The sequence below is a fragment of the Peromyscus eremicus genome, chromosome 3, assembly GCF_949786415.1.
Source record: "Peromyscus eremicus chromosome 3, PerEre_H2_v1, whole genome shotgun sequence".
Lineage (NCBI taxonomy): Eukaryota > Metazoa > Chordata > Mammalia > Rodentia > Cricetidae > Peromyscus > Peromyscus eremicus.
In genome coordinates, this window is record NC_081418.1 from 66,075,233 (window position 1) to 66,095,678 (window position 20,446).

General features: G+C 45.8%; 1 protein-coding gene across 1 annotated transcript in view; it reads right to left on the reverse strand.

The window, feature by feature from the left end:
• Positions 1–322: 322 nt before the first annotated feature.
• Gsdme (gasdermin E) overlaps positions 323–20,446 on the reverse strand; it is a 50,896-nt gene continuing 30,772 nt past the window's right edge. The window contains exons 5-9 of the mRNA XM_059257832.1: positions 17,439–17,603; positions 15,658–15,785; positions 13,795–13,996; positions 10,540–10,613; positions 323–1,522 (exon numbers count right to left, since the gene is read on the reverse strand). Of these exons, the coding sequence (XP_059113815.1) occupies positions 1,289–1,522; positions 10,540–10,613; positions 13,795–13,996; positions 15,658–15,785; positions 17,439–17,603 (803 nt within the window). The 3' untranslated portion in view covers positions 323–1,288. The remainder of the gene's footprint in view (positions 1,523–10,539; positions 10,614–13,794; positions 13,997–15,657; positions 15,786–17,438; positions 17,604–20,446) is intronic.

Genomic DNA, 20,446 nt, shown 5'->3' on the forward strand with positions numbered 1-20,446 from the left:
CAGTGATGGTATCACTGAGGTGATCACAATGCCTGGCAGTCTACATAGGTGCCAGAGACCCAACTGAGGTTCCCATGCTTTGTACAACAATCACTTAACCCTTTCATATTTTCTATTTTATATGACCCATCATTAGAAGGATAATATAAAACTCCAACCAGAATATAAAGGTAAGGAAGTTAACTCTTTTTGCCTTTTGTCCCAATCTCAAAAGTCCCTGAATTGCAGTGCACCACTGCTAGGTTTCTCCTGAATTCTAGACATGCATTCCCATGCCCATACATGTGTGTTTTCCGCCTGTAGATTCATATATGTTCTGTCCATAGCTTGCTCTTCATGTCTTATGTCAGAAATAAATGAGTCACAGTACCAACTTCGCACAACTACACACATTTGCATTTCCTAATTTATGATCAGTTTATTTCTGAGCAGTGCTGCTGGTACAACTTTAGCCCTGTAAAAGATAGCTGCGGGAGGTGGAGTCTCCTTTTATTTCATCTTTGTTACTCTTCCTTATCATCTGAAGGGGCCGAATGGGCGAAGTGGAGATGGAAACTACATGCTAACATGTATCTCCCTGCTGCTGCCCAGAGGCATTGAGTCTGATCTATAGTAACAAATACTTTCAGTGCAATCGGGAGGCTTGGGGAGACTATCCAAGACTGCTGAAGCAGAAGGACATCAAAACAGAATAAATAGCAAACTATACATAGTTCAGAATTTCCTTTGATAGAAATTGCAACATGTGACAAATTCCCAGAATGCACTGGAATTGTGTTCTAGACATAGTATGTTCATCAAAGCGTAACAAAGTCAAATAAAAGGAATATATCTAAATCCCCACGTTGAGGTGGGTAAAATCAGATGGCCTTAATATAATTTTGTTTCATATTCTCAGGTAGCATTTAAAGTTTCCCAGTCATCAAGTAATGTACGGCATTTCTGAAAGAAGAGAAATTGCTTTCCTGTAGCATTCATAGCCTAAGATGAATGTTGAAGTCTCAGACTCTTCTGTTTTTGTATAACAGGAGTGAGTGGGAAATAAAGTGACCGATGAGTCCAGTACAAAGCCCTTGACACTTCCCTCAATGACTCAGATGTTAGAATCTACCATGGTCACCAGGGGTCACTGTCTGTTGGCACACCAGGCCTCTGATGAAAAGAAACCATTCACAATGCTTGCAGACATTCAGTGTGGAAAGTCATCACTCTTAGCCCAAAATCCTAACGTATTTCTAAAAAGTACCCAGCCCTGGCCAGTAGCACATTCTTCTGACAGGCAAAGACATTACTCATGTTCTTTGCTTAGAGTGCAAAGCCCACTTAGAGTGATATGAAGAATTAGTGGGAAGATGCAAGAGTCCTTTAGGATGGTGGCTTTAATGGACAACTGCATCCTCTCCAGGGCAATGTCGGCAGAGGCAAACAAACGCTGCACAATCTCAAACCTCTCAGTATCTCTCAGAGGAGCCAAGGTGGGGTCTTCAAAATCACATACTCTGTCATCAGACAGAGTGTCGAGCTGAAATGACAAATTTAAACAAACATCAAAATGTCCCAGAAAATCCAATTAGATTATTTTTTTAAAGTCTCCCAAATAGGACAGTAAAACCATTAAATGTAACAAGATACATGTTTCTTCATGCTAAGACCTTAGTTAAGCCTGTTTTTCTCTGCCTGTATCCCTGTCTGAATCCCCATTGTGTTACACCTTCTAGACCCATTAGCCCAGTAGACTAGAGAAATCATCATGTGCCTTTTGTATGCCACATACAAGGATTCATCTGACTTTACTGATAAACGTGTACATTTTTATGGGCTGTATTAGAGTAATTTTATATATATATATATATATATATAACTTGTAATAAAAAGTCAGGGCAATAAGATACACTCCTAATTATTGTGAAATATGGGTGGTTTATCTGTTACCTACTGTGTTAAAGAAGATCCAAAAGTATCCTTCCTGTCCGTGGTTTGAAGCTCATTAGAACTTCATCCACCCTCCCCACTGCTTGTCTGAATCTTGTGGTCACTATTCTACTCTGTTCTTCTAAGAGTTTTACTTAGTATTTCCACAAATGCATGAGAGTGTGTGTCCTGTGTCTGGCCTGTTTCATTCAACAGTGACCTCCAGCTTCAGTCATGTTGCTGCCAATAAATAACGTGGTTTCATTTCTTACAAGTGAATAATATTCCACTGTGCATTTATCTCCATGTTCTTTGGCCTTCATCTGCTGAGGAGCATCTGGGCTATTTTCACATTTTAGCTATGTGAATAGGCTCAACAAACATGGGAGTACACATCTATGATATTTCATCTTCAGATAGACATAGTAACATTCACAATTTCAGCCATTTTTAGTGTCTGGAGGATTGTTGTGTTTTCTATAATGGCTGTACTAACTACATTCTTTCTAATAGTATGTAAGAGTTTACCTTTTTCTATATCTTCTCTAGCATTTCTTGTATCTTTTTATGATAGTTATTTTAGTGAGGGTGACATGCTACTTCATTGCAATTTTGATTTGTGTTTCCATGGTGATCAGAGAGACAGCATTTTTTTTTCATGTACTAGCAATTTGTCTATCTTTTGAGACGTATCCATTTAGGTTTTTAGCTCATTTTTAAATTGGATTGTTTTTATGGCATTATGGCCTTTTGAATTTCTAATATTTTCCAAATGAATCCCTTATCAGAAGATGGTTTGTAAATACTTGTCTCATGGTGTGTTATATATTTTGCTATGCTGTTGAGTTCAGTTGGTACTACTGTATTGAGAATATTTGTATGTGAGTCTGTGGCTGTCTTCTTGTCTCCTCTGGGTATCCAGATAATGCATTTGGTGTAGTTCCTCCAGTTTCAACTTCTAAATCATGGAAGCAGAATTGGAATTAGTTCTTGATTCATTGTTTTTGTAAATTTCAGCAGTGAAGTCACCAAGTCCTGGACCATCTTTAGGAAATATCACTTATTGTTTCCATCTCATTATTGGTCTATTTAGATTTTGTATTTCTCTTGATTCACTTCCAAGTTAACTCTGTTGTAGGTTTTCCAGTTGTGTAGCTTTGTGGTTGTTGTAGTCATTCCTTGTGATCCTGCGTGTTTCTGTGGTGGTGTGCAGTGTCTCCTTTCAGTCTACCCTACTGCCACCGACACAGCCTAATTTGACAATTTTACTTTCCTTTCAAAACACCCAGTTGTTTCATTGTTTTGTGGGTTTTTTGTTTTGTTGAGAAAGGGTCTCAATATGTATCGCTGGCTGTTTTGTAACTCACTGTGTAGATCAGGCTGGCCTGGAAAGTACAGAGATCCTCCTGCCTCTGCCTCCATTGGGATTAAAGGTGTGTATCACCACACCCAACTCTTCTGTATTTTTAAGTTTGGATTTTCTACTAAGATTTAGGTTTTGGTTTATCCTTGTTTTTCTACCTCCTTGAGATGCAGCGGTCGGTCAGTAGCCTTAGATCTTCCTGTTGTCTGATGGATGCTGTTACTGTTTGAAAGTTCCCTTCACTGCTGTGGATCATGGCTTTTGTTGAGTTCCTTCATTTCTTTCTAGAATTTCTCTAGTTATCTATTAGTCACTAGGAACATATATTTTTATAACTTCTGTTCTTGGTTTCTTTTTTAAGTTTTATTCCCTTATGCCCTCCAAAGATACATAATATGCTTACTTCCTGTGCTGAAAATGGACTTCAGAGTAGAAATACAGTGAGGTCGTGAGTTAACGGACAAGTGACAAGGTTAGGATGTGTGTGGATAGTTGGATTTAGAAAGAAGAGATGAGCATGATTGTACCTTTATTTTTTTTATAAGAGAGATTCCTAAAGCATGTGTCTTCAGGAGTAATAATGGTTTCTAAAAATATATTTTTAAAGGAACAGAATTAAGCATGAATTAGCTCTTAAGTAGAAACTATAGAGTAATGACTGAATTATAGTGGCACCAGCTAGCACCTCCATCATTTTCAATGGTTTTATAAAGACAAAACAAACAAACAAAAAACCTCAAGACTAAAATGCTGTGAAAAAAAAAGACTTAGTTTAGCTACATTGATTTCTTTTTTCAGTTAAAAATCTGAGTACTTTGTCCCTTGGATTTAATGTGGTGTAAAACTGCAGTGTACAAAAAGGTTTAGTTATCATTGTATGTATTGTATCTAATGATTCATTTGTAGCCATCGACTCTAACCCCACAGGCGGTTGCATATCAGATATTTACATTACAATTCATAACAGTAGTAAAGTTAGTAATGAAGAAACAATGAAATAATTTTATGGCTAGGGGTTACAACAACATGAGGAACTGTATTAAAGGGTTGCAGCATTAGGAAGGTTGAGAACCACTGCTAAGGCCTTTATTCAGAAACTAGCCCATGAAGGCTGGAGAAGTGGCTCAGCAGTTAAGCACACTTTGTTCTTAAAGAGGACCATTGGTTCCCAATACCCACATGGTGGCTCCTGATCCAAAGGATCTGACTCCTTTCCATGACCATTGAGGGAATCAGGCATACATATGCTGTATATAGACACATGCAGACAACACAGTCATCAGACAACTAGCAGAAAGATTTACCCTGAATTATGTCTTGGGGGCAGGAGTGACCACTGACTCAGGCTTTAGAGCACTAATGAAGTTCTACTGAATTCAAAACTGAGCACATGGGTGCTGCAGCATGTGGTTAATGTGCAGATAATAAGGCTAATGGAGGGTAGTATGCCACGGGGTAAAAGATTGCATGCTGTGTATCCACAGACCAGCTTTAGCTTAGAGGAGGGTGAAACAGTGAGAGTGGGTTATGAAGAACTAGTGGGGCCTTGGTAGAAAAACTTCTACAGACTTCTTCCTCTTCAAGACAGGCTCTTTTTTTGTTTGTTTGTTTGTTTGTTTTTTGTTTTTTTGGGTTTTTCGAGACAGGGTTTCTCTGTGTAGCTTTGCGCCTTTCCTGGAACTCACTTGGTAGCCCAGGCCGGCCTCGAACTCACAGAGATCCGCCTGGCTCTGCCTCCCAAGTGCTGGGATTAAAGGCGTGCGCCACCACCGCCCGGCTAGACAGGCGTTTTTAAGAGTTCTCCCATAAAATAACATCTTATGTGTCCCTCACAATTGTTTGGCTGGTTTATATGTCATGTCTGACATCCCTGTGGAACCTGTCGTTGCCTTGGCTTCATCAAATCCTTTACCACTGCAAGAACCCTGAGTGCCCTTTCCCTGAATTTGATTTTCAGCCTGTCTGTCTTGTGCCCTTTCTTATTCCTGATATAACAGGGTTGAATGTGGATAACTGGTTATTCTTGATTTCTTTTGTAATCTTCAAATTTAAAAAAAAAAAATTGCATTGAGATTTATTTGTGGCCTAACATGCTCTAGTCTTGAGTAGTACATGCTCTGGTAAGAGTGAGTTTGCTGCCACTGCTGATGGTTAAGCTGCCCTGTGACTTCTAACACTCACTTGTTTAGACTGAGGTGTTTAATTTCGTGTTTAAATGTGCTGCCCATAGTGGAAAAAGAAGGGAAGTCCCTGACTGCAGCTGTGTTCACATCTGCTTTCACATCTACGGTTGTTTTGGCTATGGGATTGGTAATGTTGGATCCATATATATTTGCACTTCTGCACCTGGTTGCTGAACTGATCTGTTTAGGAATATTTAGTGGTTGCATTCTCTCTCTAGTTTTTCATTTAAAGTCCACTTTACCCTATGAGAATATGAGTATAACTCCTGCTTGCTTTTGTTTTCCATTTGAGTGCTTTATTTCCCCCGTCCCTTTTAATATACTGTCTTAGCTAGAAGAGACACCATGACCAAGGCAATTCTTATAAAGTAAAACATTTAATTGGGGCTGGCTTACAGCTCAGAGGTTTAGTGCATTATCATCTTGGTGGGACATGGCAGTGTGCAGGCAGACATGGTGCTGGAGAAGGAGCTGAGAGTTCTACATCTTGATCCACAGGCAGCAGAAGCAACTGTGTACCACACTGGGCACAGTGTGAGCATATGAGACCTCAAATCACACCCCCACAGTGACACTTCCTCCAACAAGCCCACACCTCCTAATAGTGCCACTCCCTATGGGCCAAGCATTCAAACACATGAGTCAGTCTATGGGGACCATACCTGTTCAAGCCACCACATACACATACATCAGTAAATGGATTTCTTGTCTCTGTGGACAGCATATAGTTAAATCTGGTGGGTGGTACTTTTGTTTTTTTGAGACAGGACTCATGCAGCCCAGACTGCCCTTAAACTTTACATGTAGCTGAAGATGCCTCAGCATCCCAGTTTCTAGGATTATAAGCAGTCACCACCATGCCCAGCTCTTTCTTGCTTTTTTTTTTTTTTTCACTTATTCAGCTAGTGTATTGGTTGGTGAATTTAATTCATTTACATTCCATGTTATTATTTGCATAATTTTTCTTGTTTTGTACAGATTTGTTTGCCTGTCACTTTTGTGATTTTGGGATACCCTGTCATGCTGAGGTTTTAGTGTTACTCCTTCCTTTCATGTATGTTTTGCTAGTGGGGTTTATATATCACATGCTTTGATAATGGCACCCGATCTTTGTAGTGTGGTATCTACTCCCATTAGTATTTCTTACAGTGCTGGTCCAGCGGTCCTGAATTCCCCTGGTTTCTGCTTGTGTGACACCATCTTTGTCCTCTTCACCTTTAAAGGCTAAGGTTTCCTGGCTGACAGTTACTTTTTCAGTGTTTAGAGCATACCGTGCCATCTCCTTCCGTCCAGGGGCATTCCTTGTGGGACTTGTTTTGCTTTTCCTTCTCTCGTGATTTTGATGTGTCGACTAGACTGTGCCTTGGTACGGACATCTCTGCTTATTAATTTAGTTGGGGTCTTTTAAGTTCTGATGTGTAGATATCCATATCTCTGAAGATTTGAGAAGTTTTCAGCTATTGTTTCAGGGAACTAGTTTTTAAATGACTCTTTTCCTTCCCTATCTGGGATCCCCACAGTGCAAATAGTTGTTCACATAATTCTGTCCTAGATATCTTGTAGCTTTTCCCCATTACCCACGCCAGCCCCCTTGTCTTACTGAAGTAGTTGGAAGCATTATCCTTAGATTCCGCCGTGTTCCCTTGCGCTGCTTCCTGCCTAGTGTCAGAGCTTTGTGTGTTTTATTGCACTGACTGGATATGTTAGCTCCAGAATTAAGAGTCTTTGTTAGTTTTTTTAAGTAAGATTTCTAAGTTTTAATTTCTCATTTATATCCTGAACTATTTTTTCTTTCTTCTCTGTATTATTTTGTTTATATTCTCTTGGAGCTCATTAATGTTTTCTTGGGATCGTTACTGTAAACTCTCTTCAGACTTCCTTCTATGAGATTATTTTTAGAGAGCAGCTACTCTCTTTGGAGCTGGCTTGTTCTCTGCATCCTGTACATCTGTGGAACGTCCAATATTTTGAAGCACTTCCTGCAGGAATTTTTGTTGATTTAAATGTCAGCTGGATGGATGCTCGGGCTTTAGTTACACATGAGCTCAAAGGTGTAACTGCCATGCAGTGCCTCATTTGGTTCCCATCGTTAGGGGCTGGAGTGCAGCAACAGTCCTAACCACAGTAGTTCATGAAGGTAGCTGTGGGGCTTTGCCCTGAGTACAGGCTTCCAAAAGCACATTCTGTTGCTGTGGACTCGCTGGTATGAGATGCAGAAAGAGCTGTCCCCAGGTCTGTACAGGTGAGCATAGATCATACCAAGAGTTGTAGGAGATGCTTGGGTCTGTCATACCAACACCCACAATTCTAGAGCCGCAGGCTGGAACCACTTCCTTTCTCCAGGTCTTACCAGAAAAATATCTCTGGGAGCCATGGGACTTAAGGTTTTAAAACATAATGGAGCCCTTCCCTAGTCCCATAGGGGTGATTAAAGTTGCTGGGGCTTTATAACTACTTTTTGTGGAGATATGGGATCCAGACAGTACCTCCTCCAGGATCCAAGACATAAGCACAAGTTTTACTCAGTACCAGCAGCCCTAACCCGAAGTCAATGGACTGTGGAAGAAGTTCCTTGGGTCTTCCCAATAGTTCTGGTTTCCATGCTTGGAGGTGCAGAGCATGAGGGAGAATTCCTCTTTGTGCCATGGGTTAATGTGAGTGGTGTGCAAGCCTGTCCTTTGGTGTCCTTTGCGGTCTGGCTGCAAGGCCAGGGTGGAAACATACCTAGATCATGCAAAGAATAAGTAATGGAGAGGCCAATACTTGTGACATTGTTTGCCATGAAGCTGAAGACCACAGATGTGATCCCAGCTACAAGCCTGAGTGGTGCTGAGGCGTTTTGCACCATCAGCTACAGTTCCAAAACTGTAGACACAAAAGTTCCCTAGTACCCCCTGTGGGTAGGTGCAGGTTGGGGCCCTGATCACTGGAATCTTGGAGCTGCAGGACCTGACTGGGAACTGGGCTAGCTCCTGGTAGACCCGTGCAAGTGAGGCTAGGGCTTCAGAGAGCAGCTACAGCCCCACAACCCCAAGTTGTAGGCTGAGGAGGAGATGGCTGCCACGCATAAAACTGTGGTACTTCAGAGCCTGAAGGAGCAAAAGGCAGACCGCACTGCCATCCACCCAGTGCGGGCACAGGACCCAAGGTCTGTAACAAGGTAAGAGCCCTGCTGATTATGAGAGGCCCAACACAGGTGACCACCTTCTTTGGAGCCCTGTTTACACAAACCAGTTACTCAAAGTAGACATAAAGCTGTAAGTTCTCTGGCTTGGGCAGTTACAGTTGCAGGCTTGTAGAACAATGAGGCCTGCAGCCATTTCCATTCTCTCCTCAGGCAGCATCAGGGTTAGTGAAGGGCAGGGGACATACAACAGGTACTTCCCACGATGTTTAACGTTCCAGTCACTATTTTGCTAATTGTAGAGTTCTGCAATATACAGTTTTTCCTTTGCTCTGGGGCAGGTATACACTCACCACTTGGCCATTGGTGGTTTTGTTTATTAATGTAAATGGCAATATTAGAATTTCTTAGATATTTGGATGAACTCAAGTGTAGGTACTGTCATTTGTTAATTGTGTTTCCTGCTTCAAGAACCTTTGCCCTTGCTATTCTATATCCTTTGACTGGGAATGTTTTCTAGATTTCTCTAATGATCGAATCTACCCTCTTAACCAGTTCACAGCACATGGTTAGTATATCTGACACTGTTTGCCCAAAACCCTTAAAGAAGACGATTTCAGAGTTACCTGGGCCTTCAAACAAGACTGCAGATAGATTGTGTGCCCTTTTCTAGGTAAGTCACTGTAAGAAGTACACAATACTCCACTCTTACAGGAGCCTGGCTCTTCTAAAGAGAGCAGTAGGAAATCTACAGAGATTACCTGAGAAACCTAGGAAGATCTTCCTTTAAAGAAACCTGTTTTGTCTGCTGAGCAGCCTCCAAAAAGCAGGCAGGTGCATCTGCAGGCAGCAGGAGTCCATCCATTCTGGAACTGGTTCATTGCTGGTCATGGGACATCAGCCAAAGTCAGAGCCAGAGCCAGAGCTGACTGCAAAGGGGTGCTAAGTGAGTTCATTAGGGCCTGGCTCCCATAGCACAAGTCTCTCTTTGTGTACTTCCTCAATGGCTTTAATTAGTCCCTAAATACTCAAGAAACAGACTTTGGAAGTGCTGAGCACTCACTGCTGCCAGAGGGAACAGAGCTGTTTTGCTCATCATCTCATACAATTAGGACAATTATATCATTTCTATAATCAAACTACACCAGCAGCCATCACCCTCAGCTGGTCTGATAGGGTGGCATGCTTCCAAGTAGTTGAGTATACCCTGGGGCACAGAATCTGGTCGATTCTGATGGCACCTGCCCAGCTGTGTGATAAGATAGCCAGTGCTCTTGACTTCTGACACATCCTCCATGCAGAACAACATCCAAGACCATGTGCATGGTTTGGTATTCTCAGAGCACATGCAGAACGAAGGTAGGTAGGCAGGCCTGTCTAGGCAGTCTGCATCACCAGCTTTGCTCTGTAGGGTAAGAGTGGAGCCAACACAGACTGAGAGGAGCTGCCTCTGGGCATTCTGGGGCAGCCTGTTGCTGATCCCTCTGCTAACTGCCCTCTCTGTAACGAGAGCTTAGCTCCACCCTGGGGCTAGACACATTAATGATCACTGCTCTTGCAGTGATATTTACAGAGAGCACCAAGCTGCTGATATTGTAAGAGGATGGAAGAAGCTATATCTCCTCCAGACAGCAGCCCTGAGTGCTTCCTGGCAAATCTGACACAAAGCAGCTTCAAACCATCCCACACACTGCAGTGACCAACAACAGAGTGTTGGGCCTCACAGTACTGAGCTATGGCCAAGTCTCCAAACTGGGGAAAGAACATGATTTGGAGTCTGCACACTGGGCTGCTTTGCTCTGGACCTCAGACATCCCACAGCACCCATGTGTTAATGATAACGCGTGCTTACACTGTCTCAAGCTGAGAAACTAGAGGTGTTTTACCAGCTGGATAGACTCTGTCCCTCCTCCTCCCCATTCCTTTCCACCCTACTGTCCCATCTGAAGGTTCCTTACCAGGTGGCACAGCATACGAACAATGTGGAGTTTACAGCATGTCCCCAGGAGAATCGTGGCATTATCTGGCATTTCTGTAGAAGACATGCATCGTGGTCATGGTCACTGTCAAAAACAAGTTTGTGGAAGCCAAGCATGGTGATGCATGCCTAGAAACTCATCATTTGAGAGGTTAGGCAGAAGAATGACAAGTTTGAGGCAAGCCTGAACTATGCAGTGAGCCCTTGTATTAAAAGGAATATTTCGTCCATCCCTAGGTGCCCAATTTATATTTCATTACCTTGCTACAACCAGTTAGAGAAAGTAAATGTGTGTCCAGGCCAGGCGTGGTGGCATACCCTTAATCCTAGCACTTGGGAGGCAGAAACAGGCAGTCTCTGGGTTCTAGGTCAGCCAGAGCTCCGCACTCTGAAAAACAAGAGTGAGGTCACATTTGAAGGCAGTGCTGATTTTCTGTGGGATCTTCCAGAGAATCTAGTCACCAGAGGATGTTCATTGACATCAAATTTGCTAGCCAGAAAGAAGGGCATGGGCTCTGGGAAAGAATAATTGGCTCAAAAAAGCAGTGCTGGAGTGGTTAGAGCGCTTCCAGGTAACTAGGCTGGAGCTTCTGTTTGTTTCTGGTTTTCTAAGACGTTCTTGCTATGTAACCCAGAATAGCCTCGAATTTGCAATAACCCTGCCTCTTCCAAGTACTGGGATTTACAGGCATGTAAATATATAACATGTAAACATGTAAGACCATAGCTCAGGGTGTACCTCTAGAAGCCTGTCCATTTGACACACTAGAGGGTATTTAGGAGCACATGTCAGGGCACCACACAAACATAAATCAGTCCCTTTGGGAAAGAAAGCTCCAAGAGGAATAATCATGACACAACAAAGTTGTGTCAGAATTCTGAGACGCTAGGGCTACACCAGAGTACCTGCCAGCTCCTGGCCCTGCCAAAGGGAATCCAAGTCAGTGTCATTCAAGCCTCTATACAATACCTCCCAGTAAAAAACAGCTCCTAAAATGACCCTGATCCCCAGGGCACGACCTTGGAGCTGCTAAGTCACCTGGTATAGTGACTACTGATGAACTTTATGACCACCTTCATCTGTTAGCTGTATTAAAGATGACGTGTCACTGAGACTGTGGATATGGCCATCCCCAAAAGGATATGGCCATCCCCAAAATTTGAAGGCTGCTGAAGGAAGGGACAACCCTGTTAGGTGATCCCATCAGAACCCCAACACAACCTTCCAGTGCGGTCATGCCCCTGCCTCTGAGAAGGCTCACAGTTTTCTGTGTCCTCACCCCCTCCATGAAGATGGGGATAGAAAGCACAGGGCTGAGAAGGGCATGTAGTGTCAACCAAGCACTGACACACTTCCAGGGTGCCTCCTGCTTCATTCAGTTAGCGCTGCATCCCTCATCCCTAGAGATGCCTATCCCAAGTTGTTAGCACAACACAAAGACAGCTCACACCCTGATGCATGTGCTAGGCCAGACATGCTCTGCTCTCCCCTAACTGCCTGGAAGACAGTGTAAGGCTGCCCAGGGAGTCTAGAGAAAGTGAATCAGTTACAAAGGAGGTTCTGTGGTATTGAGAGCTGGGATTTGCTCATAGTCACACAGGCAGGGAAGCTTTCCAGGAGATGGGAGACTGCAGTGCTGGAAGCAGCAAAGCAAGATAAAGCCAAATAACACTGTCAGGGCCCAAGAGGACCACTTTCTATTCCAGCACTATCCCCAGATCTTAGAATACCATGCTGTCTGCGAAGCGTTGGCCAAGGAAGGGTCCAGGATTAACGAGAATACTACCAAAAGCTTTAAATCAGCCAACCTCTGCTGTGGCTATTGTAATGAGATCACAGCTCCGACAGAAAGGGCAGGGTTGATGTAGACACTAGCTACACCTAAAGCTTTCCCTGCATCCAGCTTCCAAACGGGAATAACTTGTGTTACAGTCCCTTATGTGGCCAGCTGTGTTCAGCTGCAGAGCTGTATCTAGGTCTGAGAGAATGGGACTGAGGTATAGTCAGCCATGGGCTATTCTATATAGAAATGCTTGAGTAGTATAGGATATATAAGAAGGCTTCTCAAAAGCTGACAGAAAGCCTGTACTCAAGCATGTTCACTGTTAACATGGATCCAGACTCAAGGTGGAGTTTCACAGAGCCTGTGCCTCAGCTCTGGTCCCAGTCAACCACTCAAAGCCTTTATCTGTGGTTCAGAGCAAGATACAGAGTTGACCCATCAGCACATCAAGCTGGAACATTCAGATTCATTTTTCAAACACTGAAGGTTCCCTGGGCCTTTCCCTCTGTAGTGCTGGAAGAAAGCGCCTGTGTGAGGACCCAGTGCCTATTAGCATGCGTTGGAGGGAAGTTGGTCCTCCGAGGATGGGATTGTGGCTACAGCTGCTTCACAGGGCACCACCAGCCTTCCTGCATGATGGTCTCCACTTGACAGTAACCAAAATCCACTCCCCGTGGAAAGCCATTTCAAGACCTACTGGGGGATGTCTTTCTGTACACTGAATATATGTTGTTCCCATTGGTTAATAAATAAGCTGCTTTGGCCTATGGTAAGGCAGCTTAGAGGCAGGCGGGAAATCCAAGGAGAGAGACAGGAAAGAGAAAGGAGGAGTCTGGAGAGACCCCAGCCCGCCTCCCAAGGAGCAACATGCCAGCAGACTGGTAATGCCACAGCCATGTAGCAAAACATAGATTAATAGAAATGGGTTAATTTAAGATGATAGAGCTAGCTAGCAAGAAACTTAAGCATTGGCCATACAGTTTGTAATTAATATAAGCCTGAGAGATTATTTTTATAAGTGGCTGTGGAAGACCTATGCAGAAGCCCAGCTATAGCCTGCCTCTTTGCCTTGTGCATCACACACCACACACTCTGAACCCTGAGAGTACCATGGAGTGGAGCATAAGTGTGCAGAGAGGAAGGAGAGGTCGGGACAAACAGCTGCCAGGGGAAAGTGTCTGCTGCACAGTGCTGTCTGGGCCCTGGTGTAGATCACAGGCTGTATTTGAAAAGGACTTCCAGTGAGAGGACCAGAAGGTAGTCTTCCCTGAGTAGGACAGACATACAGGCAGGACTCCACTGACCTTCCACTCTTATCCTCAGGACTGAAAAGGAGAGAAAGCATCTTTGGTCATCATTGCTTCTGTGTCCCAGAAGCACATACAGAAAGCAATACCATTTCCCAGCCATGGCAGAGGTTGCCCTGTTCTTTTTTGTCTTGGTTTCCATACCTGCTAGTGCACTGACCAGGAAGTAGGCTGTTGCAAAGAGCTTCTGGTTGCTGACCTCATCCTTCGGGCCAGGACGCTCACCCTGTACCCTGCACCCCACCAGCTGCAGGAAGGCTGTGAGGTCCTGCTGCTGACTGTCTGTTAGCTCCTTCATCGCCAGTATAGCCTGCGAGGACCAGAGGCCACCAGCCATATCATCACACTACAGTGCAGAAAGGGAAGAAAGGCTATGGTGAAGCCAGAACCCATTGAAGTACAACCAACTGAGCCTCTGGCCTACCCCAACCTTGCCAACACTCCATGCATTTCACCTTCTCCAGGTAAAGCAAGCACTGAGCCCTTTTCTGTATTTGATGCTTCCTATGGGCCTAAATTTCCTCCAAAGGACACACTAAGCTGAGCCTTGCCCAAGTACTATCCAAGGAAAGGGGGAAGAGTCATGCAGGAAATGTTGGGCAGAGAGAACCTTCCAGACCAAGCCAGGTTATTGAGTTTTACCAGAAACAGGGACAAGTAGCTACATACCAAACTGATGAGTGGGACATAAAAGCAGCATCCTTTCCTAGCTCTCACACTCTTAAAAACAGCCCTCTAAACCTAGTGTGTCCCCAACCTACCTTGGCAGCTTTACCCATCCCCACAGGGCTGCTCTGGGGTGGGATGGCACTACCCATGAGCCAGTTCCGATCTCCTGGGCTAGCTCCACTCTATAAGTACCCTGCATCCCTTCTGACCCCCACCAGCGGGCTGATGCTCTGGCAGCATCTGACAGGGCAGCTGCTACTTGCTCTACAAGGGACCAGCCTGATATTTTTCTCTAGGAAGGAGCTATTTAATGAAGCAACAAAAGTCATGGGATTCTGAAACATTTATGCTCTTCCTAGGGTTGAGCCTGCATCCTCCAGAAGGCAAACCAGACCCTTTGTGCTCTCCAGCACGATCTCATTTCAAGAGGGAAGGTAACATGAGTATTTTTCTGGACACCTAAAGCATTTGAGCAGTATAGAGAGAAGGGTGAAAAATGTCACAATGAAAATTTCCAAAGCTTCAGCCTCATTAAGTTAAAAAAATCTGAGCTGATGGAGGGTGAGCAGCTGGAGTGTCCCCCAAAATCTGGCTGTTGCAAAACAAAGCAATAAACACCTACTTATCTGTCTTCTAAATGGGACAGACTAACAGGCTCTGCCACATAGTCCCTTCACTGTGAGCTGAATACATGTCCGCCTGCAGTCTCAGAATGGGGCCAATTTGGAATGAGTCTTTGCAGGCATAATTAAGGTGAGAGTCTCAAAGTAAGAGCACCCTATATCCAGTAATAGTGATCCTTAATGAGCTTTGTGTCTAGAGAAGACCTGAGTAAACAAAGAAGGACATGACAGAAGAGTGATGTAGCCACAAGCCAAGGAATGACAGGCGCCACCAGAAACTGCAGGCGACAAGATTCTCTCCTAGATCTTTCAGCGGGGCATGGCCCTGCTGCCACTGTCACCTCTGGATTCTGCCCTCCAGGTCTGTAAGAATATATTTCTGATATTTTTAAGCACCAAGCCTATGGTCATTTGTTATAGCTCTAAGAAAGTCACTTGTCCCTCTCTGCCTGATGTCAGCTTCAAGTTTTAGGGTCAAAAGGAGGTAGTGAAACTTAATTTCATATTACCCCAAAGCCTGTCCTGAGGAGTCTAGCCTGTGCACATTTTCAGAGCAACCAAGTACAAACCCAAACTCAACACCCTCCCCTGCCACCGATCCCCCACCATCACCACTAGTTCCCCAGCCCCCCAACCCTGACACTCCCACGCCCACCACCACCACCCCGACCCCAACCCCCTCATCCCCACCACTAATCCCCCACCCCTGCCTCACCACTTGCTCCAGGGCCTTAAGGAGTTCCTCATCGAACAGGACTTTCTGCAGGAGACAGGACAGCGCCATCTGCTGCTGTGCAGGTAACACTGCAAAGGGATGGAAGCTCCTCTCCAGGTGCACAGATGCTGTGGCCGCAGAACAGATGCAGGGTCAGGCCTAGCTCACAACCTGCCTCTCAGTCACCAGTCCTTCCAAAGGACTCCAGGTTCAGAGATGGTACCTGAGTGATTCTCAAGAACCAAGGAAGCTACAGGAAAGGAAGCAGGGACAGGGAAGCCCGCTTTGACACCCCAGGCCTCACCCTTCTCTGCCCATGCAGTGCTAAGCTTGACCAGGTAGTTCCTGGAAGCCATTTATGTTCTTTGGCATGATACCTGTAGAAATGCATCTCAAAGCTGAATCACTAAACATGAGGCACACTGGTCCCCAGACACATCCTTTCCAGCCCTGCCTAGAAATGCCCTGCAGTTTGGCATGCTTTCCTTTTCCATGCATGGTCAAAGGGCCGGTACTCAGCGTTCATGACAAACATGGCTTCCACTTCTCTCCCTGTGCCCTTCACTCCTGCTCGAGATGAGCACGGAGTGTATACTCTGCTATGCTGCTCACATCCTCCACAGGGGGCTTGGAAGCCTGTGCCCTGTAATCCTCTTCTCTTTCCCGAGGACAGTCAAAAGTTTCTAGTAAATTAAGCCAAAAGAGATGGGCTGAGATGGTGCTTTCCTACCGAGGGCTGCGTGCTGATGCAGAAATGCATGGCCTTGCTGATGGAGGTCTAGGAAATAATTGCTGAAAGCCCTACAGGTTGAACACACAATGCCTGAGCCACATCTTCAAACACTCCCCTTTGTGAGACCCTGCCTGAAAAGAAGGGCTGTCCTGGTTAGCCTAGAATCTGGGGGCTCAAATACCAGGCCAGACCTCCCAATACACCTGCCACCATCCCCAGCTGCCCAGGACACTCCAGCCAATAGGAGGCTGACTTGGCTTGGAGCGGTGGGGAAGGAGTTCCAGCCTACATCTGCAGGGCAACGCCAGCTCAGCCACAGCCATTTTTTGCAAGTAGATGCCTCAAATTTAGTCAACTTTTGTCCCAGGAAAGATCTACCTTAACCCCAGGTCTCCATCACCCTGTTCTCCAATACTGACAATTTGTAACAGGAACAGCATCCTTTGGTTAGGGATTTACTGAAATCCCAGGGAGGGAGGAAGCTTTTCTTGCTATGCAAGGCAGAGCATATTCTGAGACAGCCCCTGCTTCTCCTAAGCTCTTACCTCATCACATTTCTTCTTCTTCTCCCCCAGTTCCCCCTACTGCACACTGCTGTCCTGCACTCAGCAAAGCAAACCAATTCTAAAGCAACAAGCTATGTGGAGCAAAGAGGATTACCATGGCCAGTTCAGGGGTAGAGCCCCTCTGCCATGTGGGTGAGCTGCCGCCATGGTTTTTACCATGCTGACAAAACTCAGCCTGCCATGCAGTGAAGCTCAGAATGTAACAAAACTGATACAGATCCTGAGGTCTCCAGGCCTGCTCATCACTGGCCATTCTCAGTAGTCCATTAGGTTCTGTGGTTACAGGAAAAGAAAACTGTCAGGTACCTGACCAGGGCACTCCCTGGCCTCCCACACAGACCCACCTAGGGTCTCTCCATTCTCCAAAACAGCACCCGAGACCTGGTCCTCCCTAAGATCTAAGGGGATCTTGAAGGCCACATCACCTCTTGGGAAAGAGGGTTCATGTCTCCATCTGGCCATAACCATGCTGCAGGCAATACCTTGTTTTAAAATATGTAGTGGCCCATCTTGGGAAGAGATCTCTTGACCCCCATCCGGCATGTCCAGGAATGCAAATTCTCTGTAGGCCATGGGGTCCAAGTAGACAGAGTCAACTTTCCTCTCGTGCTCAAAGCCACCATGTTTCCCTTGCAGGAGACAGAATTCTGTAGTGGGGAGAAGAGCCCAAGTCAGACATGGATCAGCACAGCTCATACACATCTCAGACTCACCTTTACATGTCTCAGGCTGTGGTAGAAGATACACAGAAAGGCCTTTGCTCCTTTGCCTCTGCTTTTGAGACAGTCTGGTGGTGTGAATGAGAAATACCTCCCATGGGCTCATCATCTGAGCGTTTGGTCCCCAGCCGTGGCACTGTTTGGGAGGTGCAGCCTCACTGGAGGAAGTACGTCACTGGGCTCTGAGAGTTACAGGCTTGAGCTAATGTCATCCAGTAGGATCTCAGCTTCCTGTCCCTGCTGACATGCCTGCCACTTGCTGACATGCCTCTACCCCTCCGCTTCTCTACCTGGAACCGTAAGCCAAATTAAACTCTCTCTCCCTTGATTTGCCTTTGGTCACAGTGTTTTGTCACAGCACCAGAAAAATAACTAGTAAAGAGGTTTACTGTGCAGCCCAGGCTGACCTCTAACCCTAAATCCTTCTGCCTCAGCCTCCCAAGTGCTGGGATGACAGACAGGTGTTACCATGTCTGCTCACCTGAGGATGTTCACACTCGGTCTGATGAAGTGCAGTGTGGCTGACAGAATATCCCTGTGCTACAGCAAGCTTAGGCACACCCAAGGACTCCCTCTGTGTCCTTGTCCTCTGAGATGAACGCAGGGAAGACACCTCTCCTGGAGGGTGTGCCACAAAAAAAAAAAAAAAAAAAAAAAAAAAAAAACCCGAGGTCTGTTCTCCACCATTTCCTCACATTCCTTCACTGTAAAATGTTTGGGGTTTCACATCCTAACGCCGCCACGGTGACAGAGAGCCAGAGTAGGACTCCTGCTGAAGCAGAGCCCAAGAGGCCACCTTTCAGCAGAAGTGCTGTGGGCCAGGAGCTAGATACCCTAGGTACGAGCAGCACTGGGCGCAGGGCTCAGGGGACAGGGGTGTCTCCAGACCTTTGGGCAGACCAGTGGGCAGTGGTGTAGGGGATAAGAGATCAAGGGGGCATATTTGCAGGGCAAAGCTCATCCTGAGAACAGAGGCCACCACGGAGAGTATTTGAGCAGGTGCCTGGAACGCTCCGATTGTAGCTCAAATCCTCACTACTGACTACACTGCAAGGTGGAAGAGAACACGGGGCTCCTGAATACGTGGGTGAGAAGAAGGGGGCTGCTTAGGACTGGAAGGCAGGGTAAGAACAGAGTCACTGCTGGGGACATCAGATCCAGTTCACACTGGAGGAAGAGCAAATGGCCACTGTACAAGTGCAAGCTCAGTTCCAGAGTGATGAATGGTGCCTCTGATTAGACCCAGGAGAGACGTGTAAGGAGGGGGTTCATGGCGGCTGAGAACACAGAAGGATGGAATCGGCTTCTCAGTGATTGACAAGACGGCTAGGGTTGCTGTCTATGGTAACCCTGCCATAGGCAGGAAGCATGGACAGGCACCTCCTTCCAGCTCCCATAGGCAGGAAGCATGGACAGGCACCTCCTTCCAGCTCCCATAGGCAGGAAGCATGGACAGGCACCTCCTTCCAGCTCCCATAGGCAGGAAGCATGGACAGGCACCTCCTTCCAGCTCTCATAGACAGGAAGCATGGACAGGCACCTCCTTCCAGCTCCCATAGGCAGGAAGCATGGACAGGCACCTCCTTCCAGCTCCCACAGGTTTGCTGATGGGACTATATATATAAGAACATTCCATGTGGAGAGTGACAGGAAATGCAGATGGGTAGGAATGGAGAGAAAAGCAGAACTATAGTGGTTATGGACCGACCACAACAGGCAAAGATGGGCGCTCAACAGAGGAGAAAGCCTGGGGAGCTGCCTCCAAGGCCAGGGCCTGGGAAATGAGCCGAAGACAGGGATGGGGGCTGAGGGAGACAGCAGAATCCAGAAAGCACGAAAGGAGAAGGAAGCTCCTGGGGAAAACAGGCCACCCCAAATGAGCTGCAGGAAAGAGCTTGCCTGGTCTCTTGCCACTGAGGACCCTCCCAGAGCTCACAGCCATCCCCTCACGTGGGCCACATTTTCACGGGCCTTAGAGAAACGACACATTGACAGTAGTTAAATATAGAAATAAAAGCACTAGAAACAAATTGATAGAAGAGCTGCCGTTATATGCACACAATGGAATACTACTCATTCGTGAAAAGGAAACCCACGCATACATCTGGAGAACATTAAACCCCAGACGAAAGAAGACAAACACTGTGTGATCACATTCATATGTAGATTCTAGAATAGTAAATCTCACGAAGCAGAGAAAAATGGTGGTCATCAGGGCCACGCAGTAGATGAAACAGAAACACACTGGCTAAATGACCCCAAGTTCCAGTTACGAGGAAGTTTTTATCATCAAATACACAGACTTGTGACAAGCATTAGTAATGCTGTTGCCATGGAAACAAATGTGTGGGTTAAAATGACTGCTAGGGTTAAAAGAGTAAAGCTGGGGGTCCTGGGACTGAGAAATAAAAGGACTGCAGCTCAGCAGTTAGGAGCCCTGGCTGCTCTTCCAGAGAACCTGGGTTTGGTTCCCAGCACCCATGTGGCAGTTCACAACTATCCCTTTCGTGAGCCTCACGAAAGCAGGGGAAAGTATCCCAGTGACCCATCATCAGTCAAAACCACCCGAGAGACCCCGGAGCATCGCAGCCAATTGAACCGTACAAGTGCACACTGACAATGCTTATCATACTTTGATACTGGAGCAATCTGCTCACCTTCAGGTGTGTTTGAGCATGGACAGACAGAAGGGCAGAAGGGTGAGGAGAAAAGAGAGAAGGAAGGGAAGGAAGTGGGGGGAGAAAAGGAGGAAGAGAAGAAACTAGTGTGTG